We start from the raw sequence: 20,568 nt of genomic DNA, 5'->3' as shown, positions 1-20,568 counted from the left end.
ATAAGAATATCAAATCCCATACAGGAGTAGGCAGCACTTTGAACGTTTCGAATAACTCTTTATTCATTTTCAACATCTTTCATTTTCAGATGTTGAAAATGAATAAAGAGTTAGTCGAAACGTCCAAAATGATACCTACTTCTGTATGGGCTTTGATATTCTTATTACGTGTGTTATTATTTTAAAGTTTACTTCCAAATATTTTTGCTTACAGTCTGCCGAAATACCCGGGATTTTTTGTATTTCTTCATTCAAAGTGGGAAAAACAACAACTTTATTTCCGAGTTAGAATACAGCCTCTATGTTGCTCATGTCTTATTTTTTATTTTTCTGTAAAACAGTTTTGGTTTTATTAATTTGTTAATAATAAAAGCCGAATGGCTCCCACCAAAATGAAGATCTACCTTTCTCACCGCGCCAACCTTGAATTGCATTTTCTATTGGTGCCAGGCAATGGTAAGATCAAAAGTATTTTTTGCTGGTATTGTTAACTTCGTTAGCAGATTAAGTGGAACGTACAATAAAAAATAAGTTCTAAGCGTGTAGTACTGGTTATGAAGTTGCACGTAAATATATTAGGCTAGGGGTCCTCAAATACTTTCAAAATATTAAAAAAGACGCGAAAATGAATAAAAAAAGTGTGTTAAAGAAAAATTAACATAAAAATAGACTCAACTTATCTTTTTTTTAATAAGCAATAAAACCCAGAAAGTTTAAAAACCCGAGTGAAACATAGGATCAGACATTTTATAAGGAATATATACTTCGCCTCTATATTTTTTGTTTATGATATTATTTTAGTATGACTAATAAAAAGATTGGTCTAAATCGAAAAAGGAAATGAACAAATAATTTTGTTCCATATATATATATAGTTTATAGCGATGCATTTAATTATATCGGACAGATTTCAATTCAAGTCCTATTTACACCTAATGAAAATGATTGTTAAAATAGTTTAGAATGTTTATTTTTTGATATAGGTTCGTGTTGGGTGTTTCAGGATGTAGTCCATTTAAATTACTTCCTCAAACCCATTCGTATTGTTGCGTGTTAATTGTAACTGGAAGATTTACTATTTAATCGTTTCCGGTTTTACAGTTGTGATTAAGTTACACTTCAGCCATTTACTAATACAGGGTTGTCACGGTTTTTTTAAGTATTCGAATGCATTTGAAATGATTTGAGTATTCAAAAGTCTTTGAATTTATAATATGTCCAGTTTCAGGTTATGTGTTAAGTAAGATCGGTTAAAAAACAATTTTTGATCTTTTTTGATAGTGTTGACCATGGCATTTATATTCTTTTGTTTTTAAATTGTATTAAAACGTTGAGTGATCCAGTTTTAGGTCTTTAAAAGGCTTTAAATTTTCTTTAATTCATAAAACTGTGTGGCTACCCAGTAATAAGGAAACATCCACGTTGCCCATGTATCACATTTAAGTATAAAAAAGGTAATATTACCGTTTATAATGAAAGCGACAAAATATTAAAACTAACGCTATTTTTGAGTAACGAGTTAGAAAAAAGCTATTCAAGCTACGATACTAGTGTTTAATTATAATTAATGTGTATATACGGTTTGGTTTGTTTTTCTCGTATTAGTAATTATTGTAAGTATTTAGCACTCATTAATGTGTTCCCTGTTCTTTGGTGGACCGACAAGTATGTATTGTCGTCCAACATATGGTATTTTTACTTGAATTATCAAATAAAGATACCTTAAATATTTACCTTAAGCTGTTGGTTACAAACCTTTCAGCATATGGACAAAACGTAATGCATTGTTTGGGTTTTATTTTTGGATTCAACCTTAATTTTTCTAGCTTTTAGTTGAACAAACTATATAACTTCGCCCTAATTTTTCTCATATTCTTAATTATTAAAAGGATTTAACATTCATTAAAATCTTCTCTGGTCACTGGTGACCAACCAATTGTATTGTCGTCAATAAATGCCATTTTTATTTGACTTTTAAATAAAGATAACTATAAGATTTCCTTTATGTTGATGGTTATAAACCAACTTTTCAGCATATGGACAAAACATAATGCGTTTATTTTAATTTTTGCGCAATTAACCTTAATGTTTTCTAGCTTTCTGCTAAACAAACTATATAATTTCGCCCTAATTTTCTCATATTCGTAATTATTAAAAGGATTTAACATTCATTAAAATCTTCTCTGGTCACTGGTGGCCAACCAATTGTATTGTTGTCAATAAATGCCATTTTTATTTGACTTTTTAAATAAAGATAACTTTAAGAATTTCTTTATACTAAACACCAGGCGTTGTGTTTTCATTTTTGCCCAGTTAACCTTAATTTTTCTAGCTTTCATTTGTAAAAACTGTAAAATTTCGTTTATGTGCTTCACATCGCCACATGCTACAAAATTCATCGGCGTTTAATTAAGCGAACAGCTATTACCGACCGAATAGAGGGTTTTTCAATGAAAACGAGAACGCTGCGTGTGCCAAGTGATGTTATGCGATACCCCTCATGCAAATATCTTGCGCCTTACTATAAAATATTAATGCGAAAACTTGGTTGCCCCGTAGCCCCGTATTGCTTGACTGTGTGGATCCGTTTAAACGTGATACCGCAGGCACCCGTACATTTATGCTATGAACAAAATGTTAATTTAATATTTGGGTGTTGAAACGTCAATGGTTTACATACTAAGACCTAAATAACCAAAAAAAAGCTATAAAGCGAAATAAAAACAGTAATTTTCGGGCCCATAGTTTAAAGATCATACTTTTAAAACTTGAAGCATTGTTGCCCATCTAAAAAAAAACTTACATTCTGGGAAAATATATGCGAGCAAATTTCTACTTCCTTAGTTTATTGTGCTGTGCGACATCTAGCGGCACGTTTTTTTTTAGGTTTTCTATGAAAATTTTAAACTCAATGTTAAACCATCAATGGGTGTATGCGTAACACAAGCAAATCGGTCGAATGGCCTTTATTGTACTCTTTAGCGCTACCTAGCAGCACGCTTACATTGACCGAAAATTTATTTTCGGGACATGTCTTGTTTTTCCTCGTATTCTTTTTTAGTTGCTATGGTTTGCTTGGCATGTTTCAGACCGATTTTTTTCCGGAGCTTTATAGAAAAATTGTACATCGTAGAACTTTCATATTTTCACACATGGCGTAAAGTGTTATGTAGGTGCGCTGTAGAGGTTTATGAGGCTGCACCCCTAGTGGCCTTTGATTGGGGGACCAAAAACCAATAATGTGACGTCACCGTTTTTGTTCGCTGTAGCTATCGACTTCCATCTAGTTTCTATTTTTTTTTTTCAATTTTTCCTTTTTCATGCTAAATTTATTAACACTAACCCTGACACCACTCGAACTCAATCGCTTACCTCAACCCCAACATAATATTGATGCAATGTTTTAGGTTTTCTATGAAAATTTTAAACTCAATGTTAAACCATCAATGGGTGTATGCGTAACACAAGCAAATCGGTCGAATGGCCTTTGTTGTACTCTTTAGCGCTACCTAGCAGCACGCTTACATTGGCCAAAAAAATTGATTGGGGGACAAAAATACAATAATGTGACGTCACCGTTTTTGTTCGCTGTGGCTATCGACTTTCATCTAGTTTCCATTTTTTTAATTTTTTATTTTATATGCTAAATTTATTAACACCAACCCTGACACCACTCGAACTCAATCGCTTACCCCAACCCCAACATAGTATTGATGCAATGTTTTAGGTTTTCTATGAAAATTTAAACTCAATTGTACCACGAGCAAATCGGTCAAATAGCCTTTGCTGTACTCTTTAGCGCTACCTAGCAGCACGTGTATATTTATTTCTATATTTTTTTTATTTTCTTGTGTTTTTTTCAGACTCGCCGCGCGTGGAAACGGTCAAGTCGTACGAACCTGTTTACGAGGAAATGATTGGAGAGGAATCTGTAAAAGATCGACTAAAAAGGTAACTTTTTAATCAATTTAATACAAGGGTTGCATTTCTTGAGTAAAACCTGTGTAAGTTGCAGCTGAAATGTAGTGTTTTGTGTGAAATTTTTTTTTTTTTTGATGTTCGGCCGTGCCAAATAGTGTAAAGTGAATGTGCTATGATCTCTTTCAAAGAACAACAACAACAGAAAAATTTCTGTTGTTTCAAACACTCTGACTAGTGTCTAAAATTTATATCTAGAAATTATTCGAGCTGAAATATTTAGAAAGTAAGGAATCTTCCGCAGACAATAAAATATGGAAAAGAATATTGTTTTCATATCGGATGATCTAAAACTGTTTATAAAAACACATAAAACATAAAATAATTTCTAAATTTTATATTTTAATTTTCTGCTACAATTATAGGAATTTTTACATGTTTGCTTTTTGTACAGAAACTGACGATGCCTTATAGGCGAAATATATATTTCTGTAAAAATTTTAAGAAATGATTTTCTGTTTTATCTGGCATATCAACTAAGTTGGGGCACCTTGAGTTTACAAGTGTCATATGTTTCGCAAAATTGATGTTAGTAGCAGTCCATGAAAAAAACTTTCCCATATTTTCACGTTTAACATATTTTATTTTATTAAAGTTTTCAAGCAATGGCCAAGTCTACCAACAAGCAGACAACGGTTCAAAGAAAACCTTCACAAAAAGTAAGAACAAATAACGCCATCGGCTTCCAACTGTGTTTTATAGCGCAGTTTTCAATTTCGTTATCTTTATCGCCGCAAGTGGTGTGTTATCGCTCAACGCAAAGGCCGCGCGATGTCGCTTTATTGCGAAATACGCTGTTATCTAATGATTGAATTTCGCGCCGCGTTATGGAGATGTTTTTGCTGCAAATAAGTTCGACTGGGAAGATAAATCTGACCCGCAGCATATTTCCCCAATGAGGATATGAACATAAATATAATTCAAAGCTAAACTTCGGCCCGCTGGACAGATCCGGCCCTCCGGGTCAATAAATTCGGCCCACGGCATATTTCCTTAATGGATACGGGGTTGAATGCAATTTCAAACTGAAATTTTATGCAATTTTAAACTGAACGACAAGTTATTAGGGCTCGCTACAGTTTTTATTGTGTAATTATGAATGTTGCCTTTGTTTGATGATAATTAAGTTTAGGAATATCTGATAATATCTGATGGGAGCCGATACCCGATGCTAAGTGGCAGTATCGGTACTCGTCCAATTCGATATCAAATTAATATTGGAATTTTACCCGTGATTTGAGAATCAATGCAGCAATTTTTATCTTACAAGATAAATAAAAAAATACCAAGTTAATAACTCGAAGTAACTAATTTTCTCGACCCTAAAGCGAATTTTGGCGTAATTTTCTGGATTTCTTAAAAAATTATCTTAAATGCTACAATTTCATCTGTTTTGCTTGTTTGAGAATGGTAATGAAGTCATGTAGTATTTGATCGGATCGCGACACTTTTGATCAAAAATCAGGATCGGAATAAAATATAAAGTAACGGACCTCCCTGCAATATACTTTTGACTTTGTTGTCTGAGTCAAAATCAGTGATTTATAAGTTCTAGTTTTTAATAGAGAATATATTTCGCCAATCCGGCATCATCAGTCTCTGAAAACCCAAATGCAAAATAATGCAAACACGTAAAACGGACCTCCCTGTTAATAAAATTCAACAAAAATTGTATATCCGGCCTGCGCAGTGCGGTCGTAAATCTTAATAGGTATCCGGCCCGCAATGGCCAGGCCTTACAGTTATCCGGCCGTTTATAAAAAAAAGTTTGATGGCCCCTGTACTGGCATCAGCCAAAACGTGAAAGGAAAAACGTTTGGTTGCAAAGTTTCCAGGAACGCCATCCGAAAAAAAAACATGCATTCATTATCCGGCCGGACATCATTGCAAATTAATTAGTCGATTCGAATTGAGCACACAACAAACTGAGCAGTTGGTTCAGAGGCTTTTTTAAGTCAGTAAGCCAATCTGTAAACTTCTACATTACTTGAATATTTGTCATATACTGTTATGGTCTATATTGTATCTGTTGTTGTTAATCGATGAAGATGGTTTTTTCTGGAAAGTAGATTTTCTTTTTTGCTACATTAGGAATGGAATTTATGACTCACAATATTTGTTCTTTGATTTTATAGACTTTGCAGTAATAGGCTTAAAAAAAATAAACGTTAAATATGTCCAGCTGTTGCACGGAATATTTAAAATTTTAAATCAGAAAGTTTATTTAGATTTTGTATGACAACAACAAGTCGCCATCCGATAACTGTATTGCTTTAAGAGGACACCACAGTTTTACAGGCTCATGTCCTACATCGGCAAGTTAAGTTAATGAAATAAAAGTTTTCGAGTTAGTAGTCAACTTATAACAATGACATATTGGAAGTCGTGAAGCTAATACACACATTTTCAGATTAAGTGATAAAAAATACGAATGGATGCTTAATGGTAGATTCGATTAAGTCTTAAATAGCTACTTTATAGTCCGGTGAAACCTGAAAATACGATTTTATCTTTCAACACTTGTCACTTCATACACAGCTATATTTAATAGCGCAAGTTAAACACTGGCTTTTGTGCGCCGACTCTCACGGGATATTGCCAGTAGACCTCTGTGCGTTTTGTCGTGAAATTAAAATCCTAGACAGAAGTTACCTACCAAGGGAATCTTTTCTTATCATCTTAATTTCTAAAAGCGACCAGCTAAGCACCCAACTCACTCTCTTGACTAGGGATGTCCAAATATATCGGATCGGAGCCGATACCCGATGCCAAGTGGTATCGTATCGGTAATTTTCCGATACTAGGGGAGATACAGGGTGTTGTTCCGAAACCGAATATTTCAGAAGTTTGAACAAAGATTTGCGATAAAGACCAGGGGTGTCCAACTCAAACATGCTGGCGTGCCAATTTTTATTTTATAACTTCTTCCCGTGCCAAAGTTTCCTAACCGAACCAATTCTTTTTAATCATAAAAGCGCTTTTTTACCGAAAAATAAGAACGTTTATTTTAACTTGAAAATAAAACTGTCTAGTAGAAATGCGCATCACTGCATCAAAGTGTCTCTCGGTGAGCTGACTTTTGTTTCTTCACACCAAGCTATATAATATTATGTGAATGCTAGCCTCCACACAGTATAATGTCACTATATCAAAAGTAATTGTTGGTTGTCGCGATTGCCGCGATTGTTTTATATTGTGAACAAACAATGGCAATTGGCTGTATAACAAACTTAATATTTTCTGACAATTGGCTGAATAACAAATTAAGCTTTTTTGGCAATTGGCTAAATAACAATTTAGGATTTTTTGGGGAGGGCTTGCGTGCCATTATTGGCACGCGTGCCGCTTGTTGGACACCCATGCCTTAGACCTTAGCTATTCTACCTTAAAAGATAATTTTATTCAAAAACAGTACTTTAACATCTAGTGGTAACTAAACTTTAAAACTAGTGAATCCAATCCGGTATATAGGGTGTTGTTACGATACCGAATTATTACAGAAATGTCAGCCAAGATTTGCTATACAATTCAGCTATTCTACCCTTAAAGGTAAATTTGTTCAAAAAACAGTAGCTTATCATCTGGAAGTAACTAAACTGTGATAACTAGTGGATCTGATCCGATACTGGAATTTATTAACAACACATTGGAAGTGCAGTTGATTTTGTAGTCTGAAAAGCATGGGCTATGTTAAGAAGTGTCAATGTTAGAACAGCCATTCACATTCTTGTGGCAATTAATTGTTATTTATACTGAATAAATTGTGAATTAATTGAAAGTAAGATACACAAGATACGTGTTCGAGTTCATCAACTGTGATCTAGCCTTTCTGAAGTCTCATTTTGACTAATGTGTGTGTTAATTGAATGTAATCCTATTGTAAATTATAGTCTACTTACTAATTTGCAAGAATTCGTTAATTTCCGATCTAATTTTAAAACGCTAGAAAATAAAAGTCTAGCCCTGGTATCTTAAAACGCTGGCGAAAACGAAAAACTTGGCATTTGCCTGTTTATTTTGGCACAAAAACCAAAGATTTTTCTCCTGGGAGATCGGCGCCTTCTACTCCCAAAGGATTCCCGACTGGTCTCAAATTTGATCGCAACAAGTCGACGTACTTCCTTTCCCGTTTTCACCTCGCCTTTTTCCTCCAAACGTTATTTCGTTACGACGTTGTGTGGTGCCGGATACAGTGCTCGAATTATTCTGGTCGTCCAATTCATTTGGAGTGTGTGGCGTTTTTTTGTTTGTATTAGATTTTAGTTTTACTTATCGGTTCTGGAACCTTTGGATATCGCGGCAGTGTTCGTAGCTTTTCTGTGGTGTTTGCAGTGTTGTAAATAATTTAAAATGACTTAAGTTTAAGTAAGTGTATTGCAAAAGAGAATGAAGTCAAGTCATTATTAGAGCAAGTTTAAAAAATAACTTTTGTTGTTAAAAATAAAAAAAATAAAAGACTTAAGTCAAGTCATTGACGAGTCAATACGCCTCTGGTTGTTAGGTGACCTTTATATATATAATTTGCAAATATTGAAAATCATATAATTGCTTGTTTTTGTGTCAACTATCCAGGACAAAGCGTAACGCGTACACCTTCGGAAAGACTGGACCAGGTCAATCATTGTTCAGTAATTTACTCGTTATTCGAGGCTTTAAAAAAGAATTCTTATTTTATAGCTCCAATCTTCGAATCTAACCACGAGCTTTTCTACTCTGGCAGCTAACGCCTTTGTATAGATAAGTGTTTAACCTTTTTTCGCGTGGACGCAGATACTAAGCGTGTACTAGAACAGCGTCGCTTGGGCGACCCAATTCTCGTCACTGAACCTTTGGTGAGCTTACAATGAATGTAACACAATAAAGACTACAAATAAGTTGATTACTGTGAAATTAAACTTACTATGAACTCATATTCGCACATATTAAGAGGTATGTAGCAGTTGGTAGAGTGACGGTCGTGGAATGACCGAAGTTGTGAGTTCGAACCTCACTGCAGACCAGTTGTTTTTCTAGCCTGCCCTGCTTGCATCATTGATCGGCAGATTCGGTGATTCTGCGATTGCTCTTTACTGTGATAGGGGAACCGTTAAAAGCGACTTCGAAAGGACAAGATTACAGTTGTTGAACAGGTGTGTGTGTGTGCACATTGGAACGTGTTTCGAATAAAAAAATAAATTTTCCTTTTACACTAAACCAGTGGTTATCAACCGGAGTGCCGCGGCACCCTGGGGTGCCATTTCTAATGCTTAAGGATGCCGAGAGACATTTGAGAATCTTTAGGAATCTTATTTTTGCTCAACTCTTACAAATTTTTGTTTAAGATTAGAGTGGAATAAATCCTTTTATAACTTCCTACGGTGTGTATAATTGTTGTGCGTTGTTCCGGTTCCGTTTATTGTGACATTCTAGTAATTTACCTACCGAAAAATCAGGGGTGCCGCAATCTATTCAGTATTTCTGAGGGGTGCAGCAAGCCATAAAAGGTTGAGAACCACTGCATTAAACTTTAGCAATGCACAAAACGGGAATTACTGTAGCTGGCACTGAATTAGTGCTTTTTCTGTCGAAAATCTGTCAATAGATTAATCAAGGGCCGCCGTTTTGTTGCACGAACTGACTTAATGAGCAGTCATAATGCACTGCAATGATCACGCTTTCGCTACTGGAGCCAGAATCGATTACCATCATTCATTTCGAGCTCTGTGCGTCGTTCAGTGCGACTTGTGCCTTCTCAGACGCCTCTGTTCTGTGTTTTTCCCAACTTCCTCGGTTTCCTTTGAAAGGAATGCGGTTTTGGAATCTGGGCGAGTGAATCATAATTGAATGTCGGCGCTGGCTTGCCGAGTTTGGGAATTGAATATATTTGGAAGTTTTGACTCAATACCATGTGCGTTTTTAATGATGATGAAAGGTTTTTTATGACGATGAAAAAATAAATTTGTAGCGCCATCTTACCATATATTTTTATCTCAACGCATGACTACAGTTATTCACGTTTGTCGGTTTATGGACATTAGTTTTAAGCAAGATTTTTACAAAATGTTAGAAAGTTATACGAAGAAATTGACTCATTTTAAATAAGTTCGAATTTATCTATGCTTTTCGCCTCGTCTTGTGTTATGACGATGAAAGGCAGAAATTTGTAGTGCTATCAATACCTACTATACTATAGTATATCTTAACGCATTGGTCGTGACTGAATATTGAGTCGTCGTCTGATTCGGTTTGATCGCCGCCTACAGTTGTTCGCATAGTTTGTTTCATTGAGATTGGTTTTCCGCAGGATTTCTACAAATTTGGAAAATGCTGACGTAAAACGGAGATACGACTCATATTAAAGGCAGAAAAGAGAATTAAAGGCAGAAATTTGTAAAGCTACTATACTGTCGTATGTCTTCGTTTTTTATTCGGTTGGGACCGACTTCAATTCTTCGCATTGTTCGGTTTATTGAGATTGATTGTAAGCAGGTTTTCTATAAAATTAGGAATATTGCTGAGGCTTTGATGTTCTAGTTACGCTTTGCATTTCAACTGCGACGGAACATAGTTTAGAAACTTCTCGCTATGGGTTGCTTAAAGAGCTTGAGTAGTCTCAGTTTAGTAAACGTTTCACCAAGCATTTATGACGCCCCGGTTTTTGTTTTTGTCTGTAACTAATTTACTATTCCGTTTTATATTTTCACTTTGAGCTTGAAACGGACAACCTGATTTTCTCGCAAACGTTGAACTCAAAAGATTCATGGGCAATATTGCCAAAACCGAATCTCAAAACTTCCAATCAACTGGTGTCAGTTCGCCTTTCAGCTTTTTGTCAGGTCGACCCTTGCATTATGACGTCATAAAACGCCACGCCCCCAGACGTTTCCGCGCGAGATAAAAATACGTGTCCTTTCCAAAATTTGGCCGCTCGATTTCCTTGGGCCACAAACATCGACCGGGCACCGCCGCTTCGCCTGCCAGTCACGTTCCGTCTCCCGGTTGCCACGGCGACGGGTGACGTCATGGATCAGCTCGTCTGCATCCTGTCACGTGACAACGGTGACAACTTCCCACCGAGCCGAAATTGTGTCGACGATGTTGTTGTTGATGTTGAAATGGTGCTAGAGTGCGTCAGCAAAGTTTTGTTTTAGTTTCAATGTTGTAATTAAAGCTCCGAATGGCTTATTATTGTAAAATCAAACCGAAACAGTTACATTTTATCTAACTTTTTTCTCTTCAATTTCGATAAAATGTTAAAAATGAAGAGAGTTATTCGAAGCATACATAAAAATGTTGCCTACTTTGATTTTCTTACTACGTCTAACTAAAACCTCTAAAAGATACAGATTTCAACTTATTTTGTAATTATCAGTATATTAAAACAATTATCCAATATATGCGTTCACCGCACCATCAATATACCTATTTTAAGCGTTAGGTCGACAAAACGACTTTGAAATGACCGATTCGTCCTCGTACGATAACACTCTCTTGTAACGGAACCGGTAAAGCCCTGTTTTACAAGAGATTTTGTTTGCTTGTTCCCTGGCCTTATCTTGGAAGAATTGGTTGCAAAAGCAAGGCTTTAAATGCACCAGGGAGAAAAACCTTTTCGCTTCACACCAGTATTACAAACAAGTCATTTTGAAATGACTAAAGTCCCAATGAAATTATTTGTAAAATAACTTACGTCGAGTCTTTTATGAACAACAAGTTCCAGGCCAAGTCATTATTAGAGCAGGTCAACTTCAATTCAAGGTTAACGGTGGACCTACTTTGTGCCTATTTTGCACTGCATCGGATTTATGAGTATAAAAATACTCGGGTACAAGCCAAGCATTTCGCGTAACGCCATTTCAGACGTAGGCTACTTGTCAGTTAATTTATTTTCTGTTCAACAATAACTGACACGGCAATATCTAGAAGTCAGTGCCTTATAGTGGAATACTGTGGTCGATCTTTTGACCGTCTGGCCCGCATTTGTCCAGAAATCGACTTGCTATTTTAAGATATCCCGTCGTCTGCCGTTCTGTACAGCCTTCCTCAACTAGGTTACCGTGTCAGAGAATCGTTTCTGTCGTATCAGAGGTCGTTAACCCACAGTTCACTTGCCTCCGTTTTGAACAAGTAGTCTGTCGTTTGCCTTAAGCCGCCGTAAACAGCAAATCGAAGCACTTTGGCGTTGTAAGGCACCTCGTAAAAGGAGCGCCGTCGTGTATTTTGCGCAAAGTCCTGTCGACATCAATCGAGATCAGCCTGCCGAATAGAGTAGGGCGGTGTGTACAGCCAGAAATTTTCTTTTCGGGACATATCTTGTTTTTGCCATTAAATGTTTCAGACCGATTTTTTGTCCGAAGCTTTATTGAAAAAGTGTACATCGTAGAATTCTCAAATTTTCCGACAAGACGTAGAGTGGTATGTAGGTGTGCATTTTATGAGTCTGTACCCCTAGGGGCCTTCAATTTGGGGTCAAAAAACTTGAAATATTGTAACGCCATCGTTTTAGCTCTCTGTAGCTATCGACTTCCATCTATTTGTTTTATGGGGTTTGTGGTGGAGGTAATGTTAGTGGTTAGCGAAGCTTATTGAAATGGGAAACCGAATATGTTTCTGATATTCGGATAACGCGCGCTTATGCGCTAAGTTCTGCCGAAATCAGACTAGCTATTAAGGCAGTGAAATAGAAGAGTAGGGCAATGTGATGCAGTGTTGTAAACAAGTCATTTTAAGTCTTAGTTAAGTCATTTGTAAAATAACTTCAGTTCAAGACAAGTCTTTCGACGACTGCGTCTAATATTAAAAAAGTAACAAACCCTAAAAAGCTGCAAAATGTCCAACAAAACAAAAAAGGCGACAAGTCAAGCAGTGAAATGTAAATGGCGATGATTAGAAAAGTAGATGTCCTTTTCAGGTAAATAAAGACAATGACTCCACGTAGAAGTAATATGTTTAGGATTTTTCTGTTGCAATAGTCAAAAGTCGATAAACGCTAATATTAGAAAGTAGCGAACAGAAAGTCGACAAGGACAACCTCAGTGTTTCTATTTGAAAGACGACAGAACAGCACATGTAATGAAAAAGCTCTACAGAAAAACTTACAAGCTCTAAATGGTAAACAAGCCTAATATAAACCGGTAAACAATTTAAAAAATATAAAAATAAAGGGTTGTTAGAAAGAAGACGGAATTTAATAATAAATAATCGAAAAACGCTAAATATGTCAAAATAGTCGAGGAAGCATTAGAAAAGCGACGAGCGCTAATATTAGAAAATAGCAAACAGAAAGTCGACAAAGTCAACCTCGGTTCCATTTGCCAGACGACAGGACAGCATGAGGTGCTTGGTCTGCTTGGCACTATGCGTTTGATTGACGTTTCCGCTCCGTCGCTCGACGCCCTTACGTCAGCGGTTTAAAGGGCGCCGTGCGTGAGACAAATCCGCACTTTCCCGACCCCCCCCCCCCTCCCCCCTGAACGCAATCTGTGCAAGTGTATTCAGTTTGCAGTCGGACGTGTCAATTACAACCGACGCCTGCTGCTGTTTTTGACTATCGAGCCGATCGTTGTGTTTCGCGTTTCATTGAAAATGAACTTGTAATGCAGCGGTTCTGTAATGCAGCGGTTCTGTAATGCAGCGGTTCTGTAATGCAGCGGTTCTTAAAAGTGTAAGGTTCACAATCGGGGCGCGAGAAATTGACAAAATTTGTATGAATTATGACTAAACATTAAGCGAAGTTATATTTCCATGCTGCTAATCCTCGAATTGAACATTTGGTATCCAGAAAACAGTTACATCCTTCGCATTATTGCCACTTACCTGGAAATAAATTGCTGATTCTGCTTAATATTTTTTGGGTTTAAATCAAGGTGGGGCGCGAGTTTTGTTAAAATTGTAAAAGAGGGGCGTGTCTCGAAAAGTTTAAGAACCACTGATGTAATGCAACTCAATAAGTTCGTTTATATACACGTTTTAAACATGTGTATATCAGTGTAGCTTCTACACTTAAGCTGGCTTCAATTTCGCGCCATGTAATTACGACGCTGGAACGGATTACGTTTTAATCCGGATTGAACCTTAATCTAATCTGCCTGCGAAAGGTGCATATAAACGGCTTTAATGATATGGCACTGTAGTCAAAAAAGCTTTGGTCAAAAAGCGACTTCTAAGGGGCCAGACCACACGCGTGATATGGTACTGTAGATCCGCTCCGTCACTCCACTTTAATCTCATGTCGCCCAATAATAAAAAAGGTTTTGCTATCTTGTACTTAAATATTAATCAGACTTTTACCAGAAAATAACCCTAAAATTAGCAATTTATGTGGATTTGAGGGTTGAGACCCGTCTAAAGAGATACACCTGTACAATTGTACATTGATCATTGCCAAATTTACAGAGTTAACCTTTCTCGCGTAAATTGTCACTTCAACCGCGAAAACGACGCAATTTACGTGATTGAAATAGAAAAAGAAAAAAACAAAAAAACAAACACAACGGTGCGATAATTACAAAGTTTCCCTCGGAATTATAAACGACCTTACTTTTCACTCGGCTTGTCTTGTCTTCACAACCTCAAGACAAAACAAGCTCCATATTTGGCGAGGCAAGCTTAAAATTCGCTGATGACGTCATCGTAAACGCAATCGATTCGCGAAAAGGGCGAAATCGCGGCGCGAATCACGTCAAAGCAGGGCGACACTCCCCTTTGAGAAAAAACCTGTGGCACCTGAATAATTCATCGGTCCAGCTGTCTGCGTTAAATGGGTCCGGCCCCAATACACGACTAATATGCACGAGTGCGATAAAATATGCTCGGCGCCGACTAATTTGGCTGTAAAGCCGCCGCCGCTTCGGCTGCCGCGAGATTTATTATTTATCAGTCTCTCTTGCCATCTTCCCTTGAAAAATGATTGTAAAATAGCAAAGAGAGGATCGCGCTATCCGTCGCTGTTTCAAACTGCAATATTTTTGTGGAGCTCATGTTGTTTAGTGATTCGTTTAGATCAGTAATTCCCATACTGTGAGCCTCGAGAGATTGTCAAGTGTGCCGTGAAACTTTTCTAATTTTGGAAAGTAAGTTATTAGTATTACCAATCGACATAAATGCAAGCATTTTAGATTTAAATACGCCCTTATCCATTACAAATTAATAATATTAGAACATTTCCATATGGTTTGTCGTGTGTTAAGGGCGGTTGTAAACTTACTCTATTCTTGTTCTGTTAAACGTGTGCCGCAAATAATTTAAGATGTTTTAGTGTGCCGCTTGCCAAAAAAGTTTGCGAACCACTGGTTTAGATCATAGTGAATCTAATTGCCGTTTAAGCGCGACAAGGCAAGTCTGAGTGTTTGGAAGTCTACAGTTTAAATTGCTGAGTTGAGTTGAGCTATCAGCTCGAAAATTATAGCGCTCTCCAAAGATCTGCAAACCGCGATTTTGAATTAAGTTTTACGTTCATAACATGGTGTAAAATAAATTGCCGACATAGTGTTTATTTTTTACTCCGTTTTCATTCTTGCCTTTAAATCCTAATTCGATTTTACGTAGGATGTTTTTTGTTGAAGTCAGATAGTTAGCAAATAATCTCCCCGTTACTGGGCGGAATCCAAATATCTTATTGGCAACCGTAAGGTATCGTCCCATCGGGCACCCTAATGTTTCTGCCTCCCTTTAGCGAACGTGTGTAGCACACTGTAGGGAGATTGCGCTGTTCCCGACACAACACACAATGTGTACCATTCGCCGGTTCCACAGACCTAAATAATTCATTTGAAATGTGGAACTTTATTAAAAGGGAAATGCACAGGCGATTGCAAAGAGGTCCGGTTGACAGTTTTATATGCTAGAAGGAAGGCCCTAGTGCTTTGATGTTATAAATTCTGTCAGTTTTGAGGATGGTGGATGGTGGATAATACCAAATCGCAGCGGATACCCGAGGCCTAGGGGTGGTATCGGTAGTCGTCCGATACTCGGTTAGAGATCGTAATATAGATTTACATTCGAAGGTATGTTCGTGCTTAATTAGCACTACACGTAACAAGGTAGCCATGCTTTAAACACTGCAGCGTATCAACTGAAGCAAATTTTGGATAAAAACCCTGGAAAGCATTACGTTAGCGCGTTTTAATGTCAACAATTATGCCTTATGACTATAGTAATGACGTCATTTTGTATCTCGTCACATTGCGGTATTTTTCGCCGAAAATATCGGTTATCGTATCGGTACCGGGATAAAGTATCGAGTATGGGCTTCTTGACATTTTTATTGAAAATAATTGGCTGGCTTCCAATTTTTACGATATTTTGAGTTTTGTCACAAAAATAGACGATTTTTTGTAACTCATTACTGCCATTTGTCACCAACATCGGAAAAAAATCAGAATTCCTTTTTGTTCGTTAAGTCCTTTTTGTTCGTTAAGTGACTGTCCTATGCTGCAAATAAATTACTGCTTGACTCAGACAATAATGTCCTTACGCATAACTCGCTCTGCTACGACTTCCTACAGAGTTTACCGGCTGTGCTGTACAGCCTTTTTTTAATTGACGGTATCTGACAAATGATTCTCGTTTCAATGATCAGTTTAGTGGATTTTTTCGTATTGAGTGCGTTTGTTTTAGGGTTTTCTTATGAGAGACTTAAACTGATAAGGGATGTGCAAGTTTAATTTTTAAACTTAAAGTTAATTCTAGAACGCTGTAAAAAAAAGTTGTTTAAGTCAATGCTGTTAGAGATTAAAAGACCTCTCTAAATTATACCCAATTTTTTAAGTTGTGCCACCACGGTATCCATGCGCATTTTGCTTTCAAGTGAAGAAATAAAGATGACTGTAGTTAGTCAACTAGACTCACAGGAAAAGATAACAGTAAAAACAATTGAGAAATAGCTTTGAATTGTTTTTAAGCAATTCCATGAAAGACGAGGCTAAAACGCAACAAAAGATTTTTGGCAGAGCCTCCTATCTGACTTGGACAAATATAATTTTTTACGATATTGCTGCTAATTTTAATCCAGATTGTGTGTTATTAATAAAGAGTTATTTAAAACATACCTACTTCTGTATGGGCTTTGATATTCTTAAAACTAAATTGTAACGCTAAATGATATTTCACTAAACAAACTAAATTATATTTCTTAAAACTAAATGTAACACACAAACTGGATTAAAATTAGCAGCAATATCGTAAAAATCATCTACTTGTACCAGTTTGGTTAGGAGACTCTGCCGTCGCACATAAACCTTTTGTTGCGTTTTAGCCTTGTCTTGCATGGGATTCCTTAAAAAACAAAGTATCAAAGCTATTTCTCAATTGTTTTACCGTTCTTTTTTCCTGTGAGTAGAGTTATAGTTTTATTTTCCGACTTTCCCGAAACTTACTTAATTTGCACTTGAACTTAAAAAGTAACTGAATACCACAAGTTTTTATTATGTCGGTCTCATGGCCGTCCACCACTTATGCAGGAAAAAAAGGAACGGGCTACCTTATTAGGAGGTTTTGTACGTTGTAAGCATGTTTGGCTGAAAAGCGCGCTTCACCTTTTTCCACACGTTTTGAGAGTGGGATTGTGGAAGTTTTGTGACTAAACAACTCACCGTGTTGATAAAAACGCGCTACAAATCCTACGCACTCGTTTCCGAAATATGTGAATGTATCGAACAATTGTCGTTTAACCTAAATTGGTTGTGGATTTACGTAAACGCGATTTTAGGTCTGAGTTTAGTTTCATTCCTAGTTTTCAGAGTTCTATAATTCTAAAAAATGGAAAAAGTGTAAAGCTCCTAATTTAATTCAAATCGAATTGGAAAAAACGAAACAAAAAGGTTGTTTAAGTCTGTTTAAAAACTAATTGTCCAAGTCTGCTTAGCCCACCCAAAAGCTACAGGTTTTTATAAAGCCTAAGTTTACACAAAAGGGGAGTTTGCCTTGGTAGAATTGCCATGCGAGGCAGCACGACTTTCTAAACTACACAGAGTCGATATCACGCCATACATTACAGCAATCAGTCAAATTTACGCTCAGAAGTGTAACTGGGTTTGAAATACACAAAGCTTGTCAGAAAATTAAAAAAATGGATTTGGTTCTTTATGCAATTACGTTTGAAGGTTCGTATACAGTTTACACTGAAGGAGTTTGGTTTTGTAGAATTATCATGCTAGGCAGCACGATTTTTTTTAAACTATATAAAGGCGATGTCATGCCATACATTACAGCAATCAGTCAAGTATACGCTCAGAAGCGTAACTGGGTATGATATACACAAGGCTGTCAGAAAATTATAAAAAAATGTACTAGGTTCGGTACGTTATTGCGCCTTCCAAGGTTCGTATACAGGTCGATAACGCAACACGCATAAACAGGATCAATATAAAGGGCGTTTTGAGGTCGAGCCTTTAATCTGGTTTCCCGCCTTCGTTCTTGATTGGTGTCCAACCTAATTCAGTCACTAACTACGTGGTTGTCAAAACCGACCTAAGGACCGACCGAAATCAGTTTCCGAAATTGCGCTCGGTCAATGTTGCTATCTAACTAACGCATTTTCCTAATGTTGCTGTAAGTAACGTTGCAACATGTGGGAATGCAGCAACGATAGAATACCCGCATAACTTGTATTTATATAAACAATGTCATAAGAATTTGACACATAATTGGGGTTTTAGGCTGTCAAAAAAGCGCCCATTCTAACACTAATCCAAACACGGCCCCTTTAATTGAATAAACTTCCAAGGGTTGTTTACCCAAAGATTAAAAATCACTTTCTAAAAAAATAGCTTTCCAACCTGGTTCCATCCCTGAGGTAAAATTAAAAGCCCAGCACCCCGTTGTAATAAACGAATATTTTGCGTGCTGCAAAAACGAAAAAAAGCAAAAAACAGCTTCCCATCCAAATACTATTGTGATGAAGGCGACTAAAACAATAGATACACTTTTCTTTTAGGTGGCATTTTTTTCCAGCACCCCGTTGTACCTGACGCAATATTGCGTGCTGCAAAACGAAAAAAAGCAAAAAACAAACAGCATCAAATTCCAATACCATTGTAAAAATCGACTTCCTAAACACAATAGAATAACTTTTCTTTTAGGTGGTATTTACCCACAGGTTACGACGGGTGAATACGATAAAAAGTCCAGCACCCCGTTGTAATTGATGCAAAAACACGCGTTCGAAGGAAAGCGAGCTTTATTCTTACGTGCTTGCCAATCAGCCCGAGCCATGGCTTGTATTGCCATCGCCTGAACCACCAGGAAATGACGGGTTGCGCTTTCGCAAGCAGCGCGGTACCACTCCCCAGCAGCAGTATCAGCAGTAGCAGCCTTTCGTGCAACGCTGGACGAATGTAATCGAGCAAATTGAGCAAATTGGCGCAATTGGCAAAAATCGACTCGATTAGGCGACTTTATTGTAGGGTTTAAAGCCTTTTCGTACAGGGCTGGCGCGAATTTGTTGTTAGCGGTATTATGGAACCTGTAGAAGGTGGGTAAGTGATGTATTGAAGAGAGTCGCGGAAGTGTGACGTCACGTATCGTCGATGACGTCATCGGTTTTGCGTTTGCTCGAAAACGACGGCTCCGAACTATACCGCGTTTTGGGGTGTATTACACAAGGATGTTACGACTGTTACGTGCACAGTTAAGTGAGACAAATGTTTATGAAAACTGTTCTGGATTAGGATTAATGGTCGTCTCATGAAATGAATAACTTGAAATATTTTGCCAGAACAGCCTTGAAAATATTTGCTGTCATTGTTGTCACTTACTGCAAGGTCAATGGCGATATATTTTGCCTCAAAACAGCGGACTGCTGGCAAAAAACCGCCAGACCGTCACTTTCTCATAAAAGAGCTTGTTTTGAAAATAGGTGAAAAGTATTTTCCCATGCTGATCAGCCAGCGACAGTCACTTGCCAGTCGATTTGCAATTGTGCGCAACCTCGCCAATCGCAGTTGTTTTCGCACGCTGAAGCGAAAAGGTCAAATTTCTCGATGTTGTTGTGATTCAGTATTTCTGTCGCGCAGCATTGCTGAACAATTAATGGTGAAAATGCAGTTAAAAGTCACGTTTATAAGTTGTGACACTGCGCTGCATGTGTGGCACGAATTCGTATCTCTACTCAACTTTCCGCCACGTTTTGTTATGAGAATAGCGAACTAATGTTTTTTGAATGTTTTTCGTTATAGATAGACTCCCTTTACAAATTTATGACGAAAAAGGCGAATCAGGCAAACGTTTTTGTGGTGGTTTTCAATTTTTTTCGTTTCGTTTGTTGTTATGTATCTCTTTCAATGTCTGCTACATTGTTTTTATGTTTTACAGACTGTTGATGCCATTAATAGTAACACAAACATTTTATAAGGTAACTGACTTTCATGTGATGATATAAAGAAGACCCTGAAGATTATCTATTGTGACAATTAGCAGCATTTCGAACTGACTAGACTAGAGTGTTTTTTGTCCAAGCTTATTAGGACAATAACATAAAGCTGTTAGTATAGGCAGTCCGAGTGTCTAAATTAAGCTATATGCAAAAATATAACGTTATATACCTTGTTTAAAGCACGCTAAACGATACGTTTGAGGTTTACGTATTACAAATGTGTATTTACTTGAGTCATA

At 37.1% G+C, this 20,568-nt stretch overlaps 1 protein-coding gene across 1 annotated transcript in view; it reads left to right on the top strand.

Moving 5' to 3' along the window:
- Positions 1 to 20,568, top strand: part of LOC146145752 (uncharacterized) — a 73,512-nt gene that overhangs the window by 29,422 nt on the left and 23,522 nt on the right. Inside the window, exons 10-11 of the mRNA XM_083390670.1 lie at positions 3,864 to 3,951; positions 4,574 to 4,637. Of these exons, the coding sequence (XP_083246796.1) occupies positions 3,864 to 3,951; positions 4,574 to 4,637 (152 nt within the window). The remainder of the gene's footprint in view (positions 1 to 3,863; positions 3,952 to 4,573; positions 4,638 to 20,568) is intronic.

Source organism: Ascidiella aspersa, chromosome 5, assembly GCF_963924565.1.
Source record: "Ascidiella aspersa chromosome 5, kaAscAspe10.2, whole genome shotgun sequence".
NCBI classification, from domain to species: Eukaryota; Metazoa; Chordata; class Ascidiacea; order Phlebobranchia; family Ascidiidae; genus Ascidiella; species Ascidiella aspersa.
Note: the sequence above shows the minus strand (reverse complement) of the source record. Positions and strands in the feature narration are given on the sequence as shown.